The sequence below is a fragment of the Hemicordylus capensis genome, chromosome 10 (genome assembly GCF_027244095.1).
Source record: "Hemicordylus capensis ecotype Gifberg chromosome 10, rHemCap1.1.pri, whole genome shotgun sequence".
Classification (NCBI taxonomy): domain Eukaryota; kingdom Metazoa; phylum Chordata; class Lepidosauria; order Squamata; family Cordylidae; genus Hemicordylus; species Hemicordylus capensis.
Genome location: NC_069666.1, coordinates 25,208,675 through 25,228,715, shown reverse-complemented (window position 1 = coordinate 25,228,715; position 20,041 = coordinate 25,208,675). Strand labels below are relative to the sequence as shown.

The window sequence follows — 20,041 nt, the reverse complement described above, 5'->3', positions numbered from 1 at the left end:
TGGATAATCACTTAGGGCATTTGTTGTGGCCACAGACAATGAAGGAGGCATCAAATGAAGGAACAGAACATGTGGATTTGCCAAATCCTCTCATTAGTTATGCTGATAATGGTTAAAGTGGTGGGAGTAAAAGGAAAATAAATTTATTTTTTCCTCAAATGAAAATACCTCACCAATGCTTGAATGTTTCAGAATACAGAGAATATCAAACTTGGAGAATCTTCTAAATCTTGAAGTTTTGGATCTTCATGGAAATCAGGTAAAGTTTGACAAATGCATTTGCAAGAGTGCTATGGGGGATACCTTTTGACCTGGATCATGAACTGGTTTCTGCGCCTGCACAAGGACCTTGTGGCTAAATTGACTAGCTCCTCATGATGCCCACTCTGCCCTGCATGTGCTCTGTGCTTCCGTTGTAATCAGCAGATGGGGGCGCCATTCTCTCAGTTTCTGTTTGACTGCCAAAGCATCAACACCTCGTTGCTAGCTCCTTGGTTCAGCTAGATTCGTTTGACTGAAAGAAAAGATAAGGAATTAGATTTGTTGTTCCTTTTTGGACTCTTATTGGAATATCAATCAATCATCTTTATTACGGTCAAAGACCAGCACAGGATATAGTACAGATACAATGAAATAAAAATTCATTAAAGTTATTATAAACCAGATAGATACACTTAAAATGCTGTGAATCCATAGCTATAATTAGCCTATAAAATTATGATTATTATGATTATGATTAGTGAAATACAACTCTAAAAACTGTGGGGTAATTAATAAAATAAGATAAAGCAGGGGTAAAATTACGCTTATTAAAATACAATCCTAGAAGCAGTAGGGAGATTAATAGAGTAGAGATAAAACAAGGGTAAGTATGCAACTATCTTTCAAAGTAGGGCATCTAAAAATATAAAATAGTTAAGATAACATATAAAAGCTAACGTGAAAAGAGGAGCAAATTAAAATTATACAATCAGGTAAAATGATCAGTAGTTAAAAATCTGCTGCAAGGGTTATTGACTGGCGATCAGGACCCGACAGATCTTGCATGCTGCCCCGCAGAACCTGGCAGCATTGTATGTGAAGGTCTGATTGTCATCTGAGAGCACCGTCTTGGTGTAGACCAGACTAGAGAGACCAGGGTATTTGAGAAGCAGGGGAGATATGAGCTTGTCATGGCTGTCTTTATAAAAGGGACATGAGAGGAACACATGCTCTATGGTTTCCACTTCCCCAGAGTCACAAGGACAAAGCCTTTCCATGAGTGCGATATTCCTGTATTTGCCTTCCAGAACGGCGGAGGGAAGGGCATGACACTGAGCAAGGGTGAACGCCCTTCTATGGCTTGGTATTTTCAATTGTGACAAATATGCAGAGGGAGAGACGATGAATCTACGACTATCCGGGGCCAGAAAGCCCTCTATTTGACTATTCTTACATGTAACAGACTGGTTCTCGGTTGCTGCTATCAAGGCATCTCATTGGGTTATCCTCATCACGTGCTCCTGGGCAGGACTATGTAAATTTCTAGAATAGAACAGTCCTATATAGCCGGACGGGGATAACCCCGCCCCAGTTCTTATAGTCCTGCGTTGCTCCTAGGCAGACTGTCCTTGTCGTTGTTCAGGCCTGTACTTCTTTGTGTCCTCAATCGTGTCGTTGTTTCTTCTGGTGTTCACCCGTTTCCCCCCGCCTTGTGTTCGTGTGACTTTCCCTCCCCCTCCCACCTCCTAACCCCTGTATTCTCCCCCTGTGTATGGAGCAAGCAGGAAGGTTACTCTCGAGTAGACTTAGGGGAAAAACGGTTGTTTTAGTGCCAGCCGACCGTGTCTCCGTGGACCTTCCAAGGCACTCTAGGCTGCCCGGTGACCCTCCCCCAGCTGTCGTCCGGAACGCCTCTTGGAACTCCCCGATCCTCCCTGCTTCTGTCTCGGCGGACTGGTCTCCGTCCGAGCGGGCAGTGGGAGAGGCCCTATGTTCGTTCACGCCACCGAGCATCGAGAACGAGGGCAAGACGGAGGGGAGCGAGAATTTGAGCCGCCCGAAGCGCCTAACGCGCAGTTCGGAAGCGGAGCACCTCACAGCTGGTCGAGAACTCCAAGCGGCACAAGAACAGGCAGCGTTTGATCTCCTGACCTCAAGGCTTAGGTCGGGAACGCTGCGTCCAGCTCCAAATTCCCCACCATCTCAGGCGGAGATTCGTTGCCTCACAGACCCGCACAAGATGGCGACTAGCTCTGCAGTTACCCAGTTGATCCAAGAGGGCGGCCGCCTGGAAGGAGCGGGAGACCAGCCCTCCAAAACGTCGGATCACTCCCTGCAGATGCCGGTGAGACCCGATCAGGCTGCGGGGGGTGAGGGGACTTCTAAGGAGGATGCCCCGTCAATCCCCAGGCAAGTTCCCCCGGAATGGAAGGCATGGCTTAAAAACGCCATAGTGGATACAGTTTTTCAACTTAAACCCACTAAAAAAGCAAAAAAGTCTAAAAAACGCAAACGCCCTCCCTCATCCTCCTCTGATGAGTCCTCTGACACTAGCTCCTCTCCACACCTTCCTAAAAAAGCAAGGTCAAAGAGGAAGCACACTAAAAAATCCAAAAAGCCTGACAAAAGACCCATCTCCATACATTCCTCTGAAATCTCAGGGGAGGAGTTGGGGGAACCCTCTGCTAGGACTGTGCGACCTGTTAAGCAGAAAAAAGTTCCTATAAAATTGCCCCTAGAGGAGGAGGATACAGGTGACTCACCTGCAGGTCTGGAAGGGGGCGGACGGCACCCGGAACGGGATCCCTGCCCGGATAGAGAGGAGGGGGAGTGGTTTGGGACCGAGGATTTTGAACATTCCCAAGTCTCCCAAAGGTTGTTCTGCTCAGAGGACTTTAACCCTCTCATGACCAAGATGCTGAACACTATTGGCTTGCAATCACAACCTGCCATAGAGCCTAGTCAAAACCCAAACGGTGACCTTATCTTTCCTAAGGCAAAACCGAGAGACCTGCTGCTACCTATGCCAGATTGCTTCACAGAAGTTATCAGGCCAGAGTGGGCAACACCAGGTGTTACTAAGAAACCCCTGCCATCTGCCACACGGTTCTATTCTTTCCAGCAAGAACCTTCAGATATGCTTAGAACACCAAACACCGATGCCCCGATCTCACAACTGAGTAGTGGCTCCTTAATTCCCAGAGACGGTGAAGGGTCCCTAAAGGACATTACAGACAAAAAAGCAGAACTGTCTTTCAGGCGGGTGCATGATAATTCTTCCCTTGCCACACGTTCTTCTGCAGCGGCGTCTATGGCGGCGAGGGCTAGCTTGCTCTGGATCAATGATCTTATACATGACATGCCAGCCGATCCGTCCCGCCTCAAACAACAACTGGTGAAGCTGCAAAGAGCACAAGCCTTTGTGGCTGACACCACCCTGGACTCTATCCGCTATTCCTCTAGGGCCTCAGCTGCTTCCGTAGTGGGAAGGCGCCACCTGTGGTTAAAGGCTTGGCAAGCTGATAACACCTCAAAAACAAACCTATCACTACTGCCATATGACGGCGCCAAGTTGTTTGGAGACTCGGCACTGAAGGACGTGTTAGTAGAGTCAAAAGACAAAAAGAGATCCATGCCAACCGCCACTAAGAAAGCAGACAGACCACCATTTAGGAGAAACTCCCAGCCCTTTCGAGCCTTCTGCCCCTCCTTCAGGGGGTGGGACAGAGACTTCCGAAGTACCAGAGGAGCATGGTCCCGCCAGCGGTTTAACCCCAAGGGTTACAACAACAGGGCAACCAGCAGCCAAGGAAAGCAGCAGGGGAAGCAACAATTATGACTTGGCGGGTCCCAGCCTGGGGGGCCACTTATCCAAGTTTTTCCCCATGTGGTCCCAAACAGTATCGGACGAATGGGTCCTAAATCTGATCAAATTCGGGTACAGAATAGAATTGGACTCCCTTCCTCGACCGCGTTTTCTACCCACACCCTGCTCTCACTGTTCTACCAAAGATGCAGAAGTTACAGCCGCCATCAAACATCTTCTGGATATAGGAGCCATAGAGAGAGTTCCAAACGGCCAGGAAGGGAAGGGAGTCTACTCCATTCTGTTCACCGTTCCCAAAAAGGACGGCTCCCGAAGAGCGGTCCTCGACCTGAAACATCTGAACAGGTACGTGAGAGCAAGAAGATTCCGAATGGAGTCCCTCCACTCAATTCTGGAGTCTCTACAACTAAACGACCTGCTCTCTTCTATAGACTTGAAAGAAGCGTATTTACACATTCCCATACACCCAGAGAGCAGGCGCTTCCTCCGCTTCAAATACGGGGGAAACGAATTTCAATACAAGGCTCTTCCATTTGGACTGTCATCAGCCCCAAGAGTCTTTACCAAGGTCCTAGCACCCATCCTAGCCCATCTACGTCTTCGGGGGGTGCATGTCTTCGGGTACCTGGACGACCTTCTTTTAAAATCCAGCTCCACAGAGTCCACAAAGACCGACCTGGAGACGACACTTTACACCCTGGAACATCACGGGTTCATGATCAACAGACCCAAGAGTAAGCTGATACCAACCCACAGGATTCAACACCTGGGGGTCGTCATAGACACCATAAAAGGTCGAATCTATCTTCCGGAAGACAGGATTCACACCCTAATGGCAGAATCTCGTCTGGCCTTCCTGTCATGGAAGTCTCCTCTGCTGTCACTAGCTCGACTGTTAGGCCTGATGGTCTCAACCCTGGAGGCGGTCCAGTGGGTGAGGTTCCACCTCAGAGGCCTGCAGTGGTTCCTCCTCTCCTTCCAGAGCTACATCTCCAGGAAGCGAAACATCATGGTGCATCTCCCCTCCAAGGTCAGGATGTCTCTGCAGTGGTGGTGCTGCGCCCAGAACTTAGCCCATGGGAAGCGCTTTACAGAGTTTCCGAAGCTGATAGTAACGACAGATGCCAGCAACAGGGGCTGGGGAGGCCACTGCCTCCAGTATTCTGTCCAGGGGAAATGGAACGAGGAGGAAAAACTGCATTCCATAAATTGGCTGGAACTCAGAGCCATAAGGCTTGCCTTACTTTAGATGTCTTCCCTGGTCAAAGGGAAGGACATTCTGATCAAGACGGACAACACCACTGCGAAAGCACACATCAACCAGGAAGGAGGAACCCGATCCAGGTCCCTGTACCAAGAGTCGGTCATCCTACTATCATGGGCAGAGCGTCACCTGAATTCGATCTTGGCACATCACGTGAAAGGAGATCTGAATTCCATTGCGGACTGGCTCAGCAGGGAGGACCTCCTACCGGGAGAATGGTCACTGAACCACGAAACTTTCAGTCAGTTGGTACGCAGGTGGGGCCCCCCGGAGGTGGACCTCTTTGCAACCCCCCTCAATGCAAAAAGAGAAAAATTCTTCACAAGATTTTACTGCCCAGCAGCAACGGGGACAGATGCCCTATCCTGCCAGTGACCCAGGGGCGTGCTATATGCGTTCCCTCCAATCCCGCTCATAACAAGGGTGCTAAGACGCATCAAGACTCAAAAAGCAGAGGTCATATTGGTGGCTCCCTTTTGGCCAAGAAGACCGTGGTTCGCGGATCTGATATCTCTAGCAACCGACAGGCCATGGCATCTTCCGGTGACACCAGACCTTCTACTGCAGGGACCGATCCAGCACCCCAACCCAGCTTGGTTCCAGCTAGCCACCTGGAGGCTGAGCGGCAGCTGCTAACCGCACAGGGAATTTCTCAGAAGGTTGCTGGCACCATCCTGGCCTCCCGGCGCCCTTCTAGTAATAAGATTTACCAGTATACCTGGAGGATGTTCCTGCGATGGTCCCACAGACACGGAATTCCCAGAGGTCAGGCAACGTTGTCCCACCTCCTCCAATTTTTACAGGATGGGCTGGATAAGGGTTTAAAATTGAATACTCTGAAGAGGCAGGCGGCTTCCTTCCTCCCTATGATCTCAAGGGTCGAGACGGCGGTGTCTTCATTTCAACCCTTACTAAAGAGGTTTCTGAGGGGAGCAACATTACTATCGCCACCAGTAGCCCACCGATTCCCATCATGGGACCTTCACCTTGTCCTGAAGGCATTGCAACAGGCACCTTTCGAACCTGTCAAGTCGATTGCACTCCGACTTCTCTTAATGAAACTCGCCTTCCTGGTGGCGATCACTTCAGCCAGACGCGTGTCTGAATTGAGGGCCTTGTCAGTGCATAAATCATATTGCATCTTTACACAGGACTCAGTACGCCTCATCCTGGACCCGTTCATGCTCCCGAAAGTGCTCTCTAATTTTCATGTAGCACAAGACGTCTTTCTTCCATCATTTTGCCCCCATCCGGTGCACCCTCGTGAGAAGCTATGGCATAAGCTGGACATGCGACGGTGCTTAAGGCAATACATTAAACGGACTGCCGGATTTCGTAAAGCTGACTCCCTGTTCATATCTTACCTGCCAACCTCTATGGGAGAGGCGGTATCTCCCAGGACAATAGCCAGGTGGATTAGGGTATGTATATCACTGGCTTACGAAACTCAGAAAGCACATCCGCCGGATAACATCTGGGCCCACTCTACCAGATCCACAGCTACTTCAGCGGCATTCGCCACTAACGCTCCCATTCTGGAAATTTGTAAGGCAGCAGTGTGGAAGAACCCTTCCACTTTTGTTAAACATTATAAACTCGACCTGTATGCCTCCGCCCAAGCGGCGTTTGGGAGACAGGGCCTGCAGAGGGTGCTCCCCAGGAGTAGAGCAGCCGGTGGGTTCCCTCCCGGAGACGTACGGCTTTGGTATGTCCCAATGAGATGCCTTGATAGCAGCAACTGAGAACGGAGCATTGGTTACTCACCGTGAAGGCTTCTTCTGGTTGCTGCTGTCAAGGCATCTCAGCCCACCCATTGGTCTTCCTTTTTTACCTTCCTTAGTTCCGCTGCTCTTCTCCATGGGAACAACTATATTTTTCACTGGGTAATTGGGAAATAGTCAGTACCGTCAGGGATTATGCCACGACAGTTTTCTACTGTGGGTTATCTATATTCTCTGGTGTTGTGCAGTTTAATCTGTGTTATGGGTCTTCTCTGTCATCTCTCGGCCTATAAGAACTGGGGCGGGGTTATCCCCGTCCGGCTATATAGGACTGTTCTATTCTAGAAATTTACATAGTCCTGCCCAGGAGCACGTGACGAGGATAACCCAATGAGATGCCTTGACAGCAGCAACCAGAAGAAGCCTTCACGGTGAGTATCCAATGCTCTGTTTTGGTAATTTCTAATTTCCAAAATTAGAAAGTAATTTTTTTACTTTCTAAGTTTGTTCTGAGGCTATGATCTCAAGACACACCTTTAATGGCAAAGAAAATCAAGGAAATTAAGAAAACGTTTAAACGTTGTTGTAGTGACCAGTCTCCCCACCCTTTAAAGGGTTAATAGGAAATGAACCCCTGTCTTGACTGACAGGCTGGTGACCTCTAGAGATCACCCAATCAGTCCACTAAGAGAATGGGACAGGAGAGCTGATGCTGAGATTTCAGGGATCAAGAAGGAGGAAGTGAGCGGAGAGTGTGGACCAGCATGAGGTCGGATGCCTCATGGTGGAGCTGCAGGATAATCTCTCAGGGTGAGAGATCTGCAGGAGGCTCGATTCTCATGAGGAGTTTGGTGAGTCAAGGAAAGGGGAAGCCAGGACTTTGTTGGCTTCGGGAACCCAGCATAGGTAACAGTTTGTTTAGTCAGACTGTGTGTCAGGAATTTATTTTGCTTTTGTGTGTGTGCATTTTCCTAAATATCTGTTCTTTGCAACTGAGTAACTCTGCAGATGACAGCTTTGAGAGTCGGCTTCTAAGGAAAATTCTAATTAACAATAGAAGGCTGCCAACCAGAAGGAACTATGGTTCTAAGTGGAAGAAATTTAAGGAATATCCATGCAGACAAGGTTTCCTTCCTGGAAACTTTATATGACCACAGATTGGTTCTGTCTGAGGCTTTTAGCTTTTTAGATATACTTAAAAATACATTGTTGTTTACATTGAAGCTCACAGGATTAGCGAATGTATCCCTCAGCATCTGGCTGCTATATCATCAAAGCATAAGGGATGGGATCGCACAACAGTTTTCTCTCATCTGGACTGCAAGAAATAAGTGGCTCACCTTGAAAACTGTGTTCCTCATAGTGATTATGACTGCAAGATGTGTTAGTGAACTGACAGCATTGCACATGGAACATTCCTTATACTCAGTTTTATCCTCATAAGGTAGTTATGCGGTTTTATCCTCATAAGGTAGTTATGCGGTTTTATCCTCATAAGGTAGTTATGCAGTTCCATCCTAAAACAGTGACGGAGTTTAACTTAAATCAAGACATTGTTCTCCCTACCTTTTTCCAGAATCCAGAGTCACCGTTGGAAAAGGCACTGTATTCTCTGGATGTGAGGCATTCTTTGTTATACTATCTAGAGGAAACCAAAAGAATTAGAAAAACGAAAAGGTTGTTTCTGGCCTACAAAGGCAGGGCCAAGGGACAGCCAATATCGCAGCAAAGGCTCTTCACATTGGCTGGTAGAGTTAATACTGCAGGCATATAACTCCAGGGTATAGATCTGCCTTGTACCATATGGGCTCATTTAACTAGGGCTTATGTATCCTCGACAGCACACCTGTCTGGAATACGCATGGCTGACATCTGCTCGGCTGCAACCTGGTCATCACAACAGCCATTCATTAAACATTATGCCATTGACCTGTGGTCTGCTGAGCGGGCAGGTTTTGGGAGAAGCATTTTGAAACAGGTGTTGTCATAGGCTTTAGGGGCTGCTGTGCCCACCACCATGGTAAGAAGCTAGCTAATCACTCCTTCCTTATGAATCCAATGGATCATGATCCAGATAAACAGATTGCTCACCTGTAACTGATGATCTGGTAGAGATCCATTGTATTCATAAGACCCTCCCAAACCTCCATACTATAGTAGCATTTAAAAACCAAACTAAACCAAAAAACCTCTTGCCTAGTATGGTCACTAGAAGATCATCAGGATATGATGGTCTGCAAGAAACTGAGAATGGCACCCCCCCAATTGCCGATTACAGTGGAAGCACAGAGCACATGCAGGGCAGAATGGGCATCACGAGGAGCTAGTCAATCTACACATGAGGTCTCTGCACAGGCGCAGAACCCATTCCTCATTAAAACAACAGATCACTACCAGATCATCAGTTACAGGTGAGCAACCTATTTTTCCCTCCTCAGGTGCTACCCAGCATGCACTGCTGTTTTACATCTTTTCTGCAGGATGGAACGAATGGCAGGGTACATGGGGTTTCTAGCCCGTCTTCTATCCAGGCATCGACCATCAGACCTGCCTAATTTCAGCAAGATGGCTGTGTCACGTACTTTCAGACCATGTCTTGATCTAATAAATTATATATGTTTTTTTAAAAAAGAAAAAAAGAGAGAGAACTGTGATTAGAAGGAATAAAGGAACTGCTGAAAGAGGAAGTTATAAATAACATCTCTATGAATTCTTTATGAAATTCAGATGGCTGCTCTTGCTCTTTAGAAAGCATGTGTTGCAAGCCTCCTAGTCAGAAGCCATCTTTGGAGAGCTCTACAATTCATGCTTCACCATCTGTTGCTGTCTGTGTGATGTCCAGCTCCAAATAGCAGTGTTTCTATAATTGCTTGCCAAATTCGTTGTTTTAGTGATTAATTTTTATCTACTAGAAACCAGTATAGTTCTTCGTTTGGTGGCTTCAAGATACATATTTCTTTTGCTCTTCTGCAATTAACTTTGCTTGCAACCATAATCATATGCCCACTTAACCACATAAATGGGCATATGATATGAACAAAAAAGGCTTAAGATATGAACAACAAAAAACTATTAATAATGTACTCTAGACAGTCTTTACATAAAACAAATTAACCAGGAGCAAGCTCTATTGAACACAGTTGGACTTAATTCTGAGTAAAGACGTTTCTAAGTAAAGAGGCATAGGATTGGGCGATTAGGAAGCTTCCCTAGCATTCATCTGTAAAATTGAATCCTACAGGAGAAGCTGCTGTTTTGATGATGTCATTCTTTGGGGAGGGAAACAGAAAAAGCAAGGGGCAACCACAAGTGTTAAAATTAATGCTAAAGCATTCCTTTTATTTTATTTATAGATTGCTAGCATAGAAAATCTCAGTCATTTAAGTGAACTTAGATTGTTAAATCTTGCCCGAAATTGCTTGACATTAGTTGAAAACCTCAGTGGACTGGATTCGTTGGCAGAACTTAATCTTCGATACAATCAGATCACATCAGTGGTAAGTGATTGAACTGGATTTGTTTACATTGGTTCTTCTAAATCATGTTCTCATTTGAATTATTGAACTATTTTTGCCATAGGAGCTTCAAAACAATCGTTCAGTTTGTTGTAGGCATGGAGTCTCACCATGAAAGATGTGGGCTCAGTTCTGGTTCAGCTTCGTCAGTATTTCTTTTAATTTTCCAGACCAATTCAGTTGAGACATCAGCTTTAAAAAGTGTTTTGGTAACTGGTTCAGACACCTTGAAGTTACTTAGATACATGTTACAGCAATATCAACATTTGCTTGTAGCATAAGCTCTATAAAATATAATTATAACTATTTAAAGTGAGAAAAAAACCCTGCTTGTTTTTGATTGCGAAAATATTTTTACAAAATGTATTACAAACAAAATACATGCAACAGGATAAAAAAACATGAAAATAAAACATTCATCATACCATTGCAAGCTGAGTGCCTGATTATTGAACCTCTTATTTTGAACCAGTTAGCACTTTTTCTGTTTAGGGCTCCATTCATGTTCAGTTTGACCAAGAGATTTTAATTTGGGTTCAGTTCTGATTCACTGAAGAAACCTCTCTGAACCATTTTCGGGGTTCAGGTTGGTTCGACTCCCTGTTCATATTACTCTGATGTCCTTTTAAAAAGAAAAATTGCTGTTTAGAAGTTGCATTCTGATAATTTCTACCATAATGGGGCATTTCGTTTGTCCTAATAACCATGTCAAGTTAATGTTCAGTGATGTGTTTTTATGACCATTAATAATAATAATAAATTAATAAGTTATTAGAGGTACAGACTAGTTAGATTTGGCAGGGCATATGTATCATCTGTAAGAAGTACAAAATTTCCCCAGTTGTGGAAGTGATTCCTCGGTATCTTGTGAACTTATTGCAAATTCCTTTTGTTAGTGTAGCTACTGTGAACTGTAGTTAGTTACCTGTTTAAATGGTTCACAGCCACTGTTTACAATACATACATTGTCATTCCTCCATCCCTAAGGTCTGGTCTGTGCCATGCAGCAGAAGGTGGTTATAAAGCCCTGAAGTGGCAGAATGGAATTTGCATTTCCATTTTTGAAATGCAATCATCAGATTGCATTTTTGAATGTGACAAAAAACTTCTTGCAAGTAGAAACCCGCACAGCAAGTTGAGTGCTGGGACTGGAACCTTTCTCTCTCTTATCCTATATATATATGTCTTGGTTACAGGGAGTTTTTTCTTTTTAAATGTGGGGTGCATTAAAAAAAAAAATCTGGCACTCCTCTCTGGAGTCTATAGTCTAGGAGTTCAGGATTCTTTTACCACCACTACCACATTCTGCTACATGCATAGAGCAGGCCTAAGCGGTGACCTGAAAGGTGATTCTTCAGAAGTGGCTGGCTGGCTTCCTCACAGCATGACTGGTTTTCCCCAGGCTTCCAAAAGTGACTTTTCATCCCTTCCTGTTCTGGAAGACTTTTGTGCTGATGGATGATGGCAGATGTTCTTCTGGAACCCAGATTATTTTGTGACTGGCTGTTTCCCCCTGACGTTTTGTTTATAAAGTCCAAATTCTACCTTTGTGTATTGTAGCTGATAACTTGATATTGTCTGTCAGCTGCCCCCAGAGCCCATGGTGGACCTGGATGCACAGATGGTATTTGTGAGCAAGCGACTGAGTGGGAATGGTGTTACTTAAGTGCTCTTCTGATGTCCTGGCCTCCACCTCCCATCCTCCAGGAGCATTTCCAGAAGGATCTTTTAGCTCTCTTTGCCTCAAGAATGGAGGGTGTGCGATCACATATCGACCAGATATACCCTGAAATCCCTCTGAGCTATTGGGGAACACTCCACACACGATTCAGGTTTTTCAGTAGACATTGGAATGTAGACCTATTTATGTCCGAGGTAAAAAAAAAATTCCACTTTTTGTGTTGTTTTTTTGGGGCAAATTCAAACTCCTAGTAAACCAGCAGTAAAGTCTGCTGCCTGAAAATGCTCCATGAGAGAGAGTGCGGTGCCTGAGGCAAAAGATGTGCAGTCAGACTATGTGCAGTGACTGTTCTGTTCTATGTAGGCAGGGTGTGATCCTGCAAAGGAGACGTCTGCTGCTTTGCAGTGGCAGTGGTTGGTATGAAATGCCTGGCATTCACCAAAAGAATGCCTACCACCAGATTTTGGGCGCATTTCTGTACAGAACAAAGTTAACCTGAGCTTCTTTTGTGGGAGACACTGCTGTAATCTGTTGAGGGAGAAAGGGATGATTGACCAGTACCTTTCAGTTATGACATGGTTGTTCATATGGAATGGAATGAGGTGGGAGAGAGAAATGGGTAACATTTGCAGCATTCATACTTTGAGGCATGAGGTTTTTCTTTCTCCTCCTTTGCTTACCAGAGTGGAGTACATTGCCCTTGCATCCTGAGTTGGGGCAGTGGAGTAAAGGTTCTTGTTGCGTATTTGTGTGTGAAGTATTATGTGTTGGATGCTGGGTGTTCAGCAGAATACTTGCAAGAGTTCTGAGAAGGCAAGTGTTGGAAAGTGCTCTTCCTATATGTCTTCTGAAGCCATGAAGTGCCCTTTTCCCATCAAAGGTTTTGTTCTTGGGGCACAACATAAGGCCAGAGCTTCGTGTTGTATGTCCTATCATCCTTCGTCAGGGTTTATAAAATGGGGTGAGTGTGCTGTCACTGGCTGCAAAGTTGAGTCCGAACCCTGTACTCTGAAGTGGGGAGCAGTCTATGTTGAGCCTCTGTTGACTTCAGTGGGAGGTGTAACAGAGGCTTTGTCTCAGAGCTAGCTCAAGTGAGGGAAAGAAAATGCTGAGTCATCCCTGCTGAGCTGCCTGGGTGGGCTTCTCCTAAAACCTTTCTATATATCTGGTAGATTTAAAATGCTGCCACCAAGCACCCTAAAACTTGCAGAGAAACTGACCAGTGGATCCACGGTCCCTCTGTAACTGGGTATTGGGCAAAAAACAAACAAACAAACAAACACACACCCCAAACAAAAACACCTTCCACATGTATGTCTGCACGGGATGAGAAAAACTGATAGCAGCTGAGTGCTTTTGCACCAGAGAAATCCCATTTTCTGCCCCCATTTTCCCTGAGTTAAAAACCAACTCTGAGAGACTTGTAAAAAGAAAAGAACAAAAAAAACCCGCAGTTTCATTCAGTTACTACAAACATAGATTATCTTAAGCTTCAGTTTTAGGTTGTATTTAAGAACGCTTAAATGGTTACAGTCTTTTTAAAATTACTACAGACTGATTCTGTCTGAGGCTTTTGGCTCGTTGGATAAACTTAATAATACTTAGTTGGTTACAAGAATACTTCAACAGTATTGTTGAATGATACTGAATAATACTGGGGCGGCATAAAGTAAAATCTTAGTTACTTAATTGTAAATAACAAATATTCAGGAAATGCAAAGCACACACCAAAGTAGCAGAAATTCTAACACAAATTCTTTCTTTCTCCTGCCCTAAACTTCTGAAGAGAACTAGCCACTAGCCTTGGCTTTCCTTTTCCTTGAACTTACCAAACTCCTGTTGAGAATCAAGCCCCTGCAGTTCTGTCTTCCAAGAGCTGCAGTCATCCTGTTGCAGCAAATTCCATTGCCACATGTCCGCTCTCTAGGTCCCAGCCACCTGGTGTGCTGATTGGCTGTCCTGGAGTTCACCAACCTGTCAGTCAGGACAGAGGTTCACTCCCTGTTAACTCTTTAGAGGGAGGGGAAGCTGGTCACTACAGGAGGGTTCTAACTTGCAGCACCTCTCAAATTGGCATAACCTGCTGGTGTAGGGGCAAAACGTAATGGCTGGAGAAGAGCACACCCACCCACCCACCCACCCATCATTTCCCCACCTTGCCACTCCATCTTAGGCTCTCCATCAGCATAACTGTGCTGGTGTCATGGATTCACTAATGGTGTCATGTGTGGTGTCATGTGATAGTCTGCCAGCATATCTGCAGTATTCTGCCGGAACATCTGTAGTCTTCTGCTGGGGTAGGCTTATCACAAGCGTCTGGTTTTCAGGATGGGTGGTGAAGGGTTCTTCCAGAAGCAAGGCTGTCTAGCTTCTGATCATGTTGCTAAGAACACCATGACTATGCCATAACATCTATTTATATTTTATATTTATGTACTACCCGTCAGGGTGGTTAACTACAAGATAAAAATAATTCAATAAAAACAGAATGAATACAGCTAAAAAAATTTAAAAAGAGCAAAGGTCAACTCATTGGAAAAGCCTGGATAAAAAAGGCAGTCTTCACTTTCCTCCTAAAGGCGGAGAGAGGGGGAGTCATGCACTTCTCTGCCAAGAGCGGGTTCCACAGCCTGGGGCCAGCAACTGAGAAAGCCCTGTCCCATGTGCTCAACAAACGGGCCTCAGCAGGTGCTGTCACTGTGTGTTTGTCCACCCAGCCCCTGAGAGCCAGGAAAGACCCCTGGCGCCTTGCCTCGCAATTTGGTATGTTGGTGTTCATTAAACTGGAGAGTTTTTATAGGTAGGAAAGTTGACCCACCCACTGACTGTTGGTTTGTGTGTGATCTGGGGCAAAAAATAAAAATAAAATAAAATAAAATCTATGTGACTCTTGAAAGAGTGTCTAGCCATTGTATTGAACTGTATGCATCCTTCTGTGCCCCCAAAGTTATTGAAGCTAGAAACTAGATGCTACAAACTGATGATGCTTCTATACGATTTTGGCCTTGGAGTGCCTCTCTGTGCAACCCTGATGCTGTGGCCGCAGACCACTGATCTTAGTTAAAATGTCTGAGAGTGCAGAACTGCTCCTTCGCCCTGCCACTTGCAGTCCCGCTCTTGTCAATTGGACAATTACATGCATCAGCTAGCCCTTTGACGAGGCAGAGAGCAGCGTGGCTGGAACACCGGATTTTTGTGTTGCATGCCGCTTGACTGCGGCACTGTTCCTCTGCAGCTGAAACGCTGAGACAGCACCTTGGCTCCTTTCCGGCAAGCCTTCTCAAAAAAAGGCAGGCGTCTGCCTCCTTTCTCTCTCTCTCTCTTTTTGTCCCACACTCTTTCTGTTGTGGGTGGTACAGCTAATTTTTCGAGGAGCTCTCTGCACGGAAACCCTCCCTTGCAACCTGCCCCACAGAGGAATGGGCTCTGCAGCGATCAATGCTGCAGCAAGGTTACAGAAAATAGCAGTAGGCATGTTTCATCCTCCGGAGAAGCTGAGCGCTCAGGGCATGTTCTCCTTCGGATGCTGAACTGATATTTGTTCTCTCTCATTCTAGAAAGATGTGGATACCTTGCCCTGCCTCCAGCGTCTCTTCCTCAGCTTTAACAATATATCTTGGTAAGAGGGAACTGGGGAATGAGTGGGGATCGGCTCGGTTTGCTTCCTCTCAGGACCTCAAGTATTATTTTCCTTTTAGATATCTTTTAAAAGTCTCAATATTTTGCAGTAGCTGTGTTTTTCCAATGCGCTAGTCTGGTCCAAGAAATATTGAGGATATGGGCTAGGAGAACAATTATGAAACCAACATTTATCCACGTGCACAGAGTAGTCTGTGAACATTTTCGTCTTCTGTTTAAAACATGACTTTGCTATTTAAAATATGCCACTTTACATTTTCTGTCTTTTTTGGAGTCAGTTTGTGAATCCAGATAATTTTATGATCAAAAATGCCTTAAAGGGGCTTAGATTATACAGCAGATTGTGTTTGCTAGAGACTGTAATATAAATGGTCAGATTGCTAATTGCAGTTGCTGACTTCGAAAAGGTCTCTTGAACGTCCTTTTTAGTTACCTAAGACTGTTTGTTGCTGTGCTACTTTTGAAGTAGGCCATGAAATTGGGGTAACTCTCCTTTTCTGTGTAGGAGATGCTAGCATTTGAAAAGCAAATATCAGTCATTTTCGGAGTGGGGCTTATTTCATATTTCTGTAATATGGACAGGAACACTTTTATTATGAGGCTGTTTTTAAAAGCAGAGCATGGATTATTTCACCAGGATGCTCTTGCTCCATCATCATCATCATATTTTATCGTACTTCTTTAATGTTTAACGTGCTTTTCTCATGTTAAACAATTAAATGTTGGACCTGTGCCTCATTGCTGCAAAGGCTGGCTGGAATCTTGCAGTCAGCCACACGTGTGTGTGGCAAGGGAGGGGTCTTTTTTGATCTCGGTGGAATTTCCCCATTTGTAATTGCTGCTGTTGGTGCTGTACTGCAGAAGTGGAGAGGGAAAGTGATTTAATTGTCAGCAAACTGAGTTGGTGAGAGGAGCGGCTGGTCTTAAAGCCAAAAGAAATGAAATATATTTAATAATGAAATGAAATCTGTTAAATCAAATAAACTAAAAAGAGGCACAGCTGCCTCTTCTTCCCTGTTTGCTTCTCTCTCTCCCGCCCCACCCCTGCGTTAATGAGAGCCATGGTGCCTCAGGCTGGCCATTCATCAGGTAGAGCTGCTGTTGGTGGAAACAACAGTAGTGGCTGGGATGTTTCGTTCAGTCTGTGGTTTAAAGTATGAAAGGTCTATGTGAAATATCACTTGCTGATTTTTTTTTATGCTGTTGCAATGCATTTAATTCTAAGTAGTACTTGTCAGTAAGCCCTCCTGAAATAAATGCAGTTGACTATAATGCTAAACAAAACATTCCAGATGAATGTTTGGAACGGTGTACAAAATAGATAGATAGATAAATAAATAAATAATCAGCCCCTTGCCCGCTTTGGTGGTTCAAATTGTTTCTGTGTCACTGATGCTTAAATCCCAGCCCTGCTACTTTTTGTTAGGATGTTCCCAGCAGCTGAAGGACGGCCATAGTTTGCTGCTCCATCCTCAGGGTGTGAAACCTGCAGTCAGTGAAGTGTTAATTTATGCTTTGGTGTAGCTGACATCATATTTCTTTCCCATGAGGACCCACTAGATGTTTGGGAGTGTTTTTGTACTTGAAGGGAGAACTTCTAAAAAGTTTTAGGAAATGGACACAACCAGAGGCATAATATTGGCTCCACTTGTTGGTGGCAGGGATCATGCTCCTCTTTACCTGTTAGTTGCCAGTTCTTGCCCTCTCTTTGAATTGGCTTCATGATGACATCACAAAGCCAATGTGCAGCATCCAGACTAAGTTAGTCACAATTCTGTTGAAATTAATGAGGCTTAAATTAGTAATGACAAGCTTGTTTCATTGACTTCAGTGGTGCTTAGTCATATCTACCTCACTGTTCCCTCTAGCAGGGATTCCCAGATGTTGTTCACTACAACTCCCAGCATCCCCAGCTGCAGTAGTATTTGGCTGGGAATTATGGGAGTTGTAGTTGACAACATCTGGGAATCCCTGTTAGAGGGAGCACTGGTCTACCTGAAGGTTGCCCAATCAGATTTGGCTATATGATGAATTCAGAGGGCAAGATGCATTTTCCTCACTCTGGCATCTTGTGGGCAAAGGCAAAAAAAGGTGCTTGTTTGCAGAGACAAGAGCAGCAGAGTTGGCACTTCAGATGGCACAATTGCTGTCATCTTTGCCATTGTTTTATTAGTAACTATTTTGCTCAAATATTTATGAAAACTGAAGGGATTCTTTCCATTGGCATTGCCAGTTGTGTTGAGCACTCATTATTCTAACCCTGTTATCTACCTGTTGAACAAAATGGGCAAAGCTATTCCAATATGTGCTTGCTCCTTTGGGAAGACGGCTGTTTTTCCTTTTCCAAAACCGTGAATAGTGGTGGAAAGTCTAGACTCCCCTAGGATCAGAAAGTAGTGCTTTCAGCTGAAGTGGCCTTTAACGTCTTCAAACAAAGGTCAAAAGTATGGGTTTATTTGTGATTAATATTTTATATCTCAGTAAAATTTAATCTGCCATATCAGAAGATAAAAAACCATTTATATTTTATGAAACTTAGAATGTTCTAGGCTGTAGTCTTCTAAAGATGTAAATTTGAACATTGTTTGTTTCTATATTTGAAAGTTTTAATCAGAATAACTGAAGACTTTTCCTTTATATATTTTTGTGATGCTATAAGTATGCAGTTCTAACTTAACTTAGTTGTACGCAACTAAATACCCTACTTCCTTTCTCTGGGCATTCATCAAGCTTGTGTTTCATTGATACATTAAGCATAGGTGCTTCCAGACCCAGCCAAGGCCTTTGTTGTTGCTTTTTAATTAATTTTTGGACTCTTGGGTGCAGTGCCTCTCCAGCACCATTGTGCATGCCTTGTCAGTTTCATACGTGGAATGGACCAAGCTCTGCCACAAAACATCTCTCACGCTCTGTCTGTGTAGAGTTGCAGGGGCAGGTAGAAATAATGCAGTTGGATGCATGTTGGGAAACGTGTAGATAAAACTCTCTGGGGCATCTAAGTGATAGTTCTGTCTCAAGAACGTTGGCTCTGTTTTTCAGGCAGATTCTCTTTCTCTTTATGCTGCAGCACACATTTAATAACTCATTGAGATAAATTAAGACTTTGTCTGCAGAAAGAGCAATCCAGCCGCTTCCAATGGCAAGGGTCAAAGCTAAGATTCACAGTTCAAGGGAGTGGGAGACTGATTGGCAAGGCTGCCTTTTGATCCAGAAGTATATAACCAGGTCAAGGAGAAGCAGGGGACTGTTCCTGGATGGAGTCATGCTAGAATTTGAGAGTGATAATACTTCCCCCTCTGTAATATTTCAGGGGCAGACAGAATGTAGACCAGGATCTCCTGGTAGATCTCTGTGTGATGTGCAAGGGCTTCTGGTGCTCAACTGTTCGTTGCAAGTAAAACTGAAATCTTCTGTTGTCTCTGGACTTGTGCTAATTGCTTATCTCTCAGGCTGCGTCTTCCTCTCTTGTAAAGTAGGACAGGGAGGCAATTGGTACCACCCCGAATCTCCTTTTTGTGCTTTGCTCTGTGTTAAGGCCACTTCATTGCACATGGCTCCTGCTCATGAACCTCAGTGATCTAGTAAAAACCCAAACAGTTTTCACAAGCTTGTCTTCCACAAGGGGATTAGTGTGCAGGTCAGAGGTTTCTGGTTTCTGGTCAGAGGTTTCTGGTTCCTAGTTCTGACAAGTGTGAACAGAAGTCATCCACTGACTTTCCCCCTAGCCTTTCTTTCTTCATTATTGGAGCTTCTGCCTTAATCTATTCGGTGACCCTTGTAGGGTCTCCATCCCTTTCCCCACCTTGCTACATCAAATACTGGGTTATGTATAGGCTGCACAAATGTAACACTTCTTGCGGAGGGGGTGGTGGGGTCAGGGGGACTGGAAAACCAAGTCTGCAATTCCAAGAGAAGAAAGCAGAGGTGCAGAGGAATATGTATTTGTACATGTAAATAAAAACCAGGATAATGAAGGGCAAAACTGAAATGAAATGCCCTGAGACCTGATCTGGACACAGCTTAATTTTAAAACTTCAACAAATAACTGTACCTAGTGAAAGTTTACTGATCATGTGAAAAAAATCGGTCACCTCTGAAATGCTGTTTTGTTTGTCTGAAATGGAGAATAATATTACACAATTGTGTTATTTTCAAGGTATGTAGGTAAAGGCATTCATAGAAATTGGTGGTGGTATGCTGACCGATCAGTGACTGTTTCTTTCCTTTTACTTTCATTCAGTTTCGACGACATTCAGTGCCTTGCTGATTCCTCGTCCCTTTCAGACATCACCCTAGATGGCAACCCAATAGCTCTGGAGACATGGTACAAGCATACTGTTCTCCACCATATGATGCAGCTCCGACAGCTAGATATGAAGAAAATCACAGTAAGAAACCCTCTTGGGAAGAAAT

General features: G+C 44.7%; 1 protein-coding gene across 1 annotated transcript in view; it reads left to right on the top strand.

The window, feature by feature from the left end:
- LRRC49 (leucine rich repeat containing 49) overlaps positions 1-20,041 on the top strand; it is a 64,578-nt gene that overhangs the window by 15,416 nt on the left and 29,121 nt on the right. The window contains exons 6-9 of the mRNA XM_053271993.1: positions 193-259; positions 10,147-10,290; positions 15,547-15,608; positions 19,869-20,016. Coding sequence (XP_053127968.1) covers positions 193-259; positions 10,147-10,290; positions 15,547-15,608; positions 19,869-20,016 — 421 coding nt within the window. The remainder of the gene's footprint in view (positions 1-192; positions 260-10,146; positions 10,291-15,546; positions 15,609-19,868; positions 20,017-20,041) is intronic.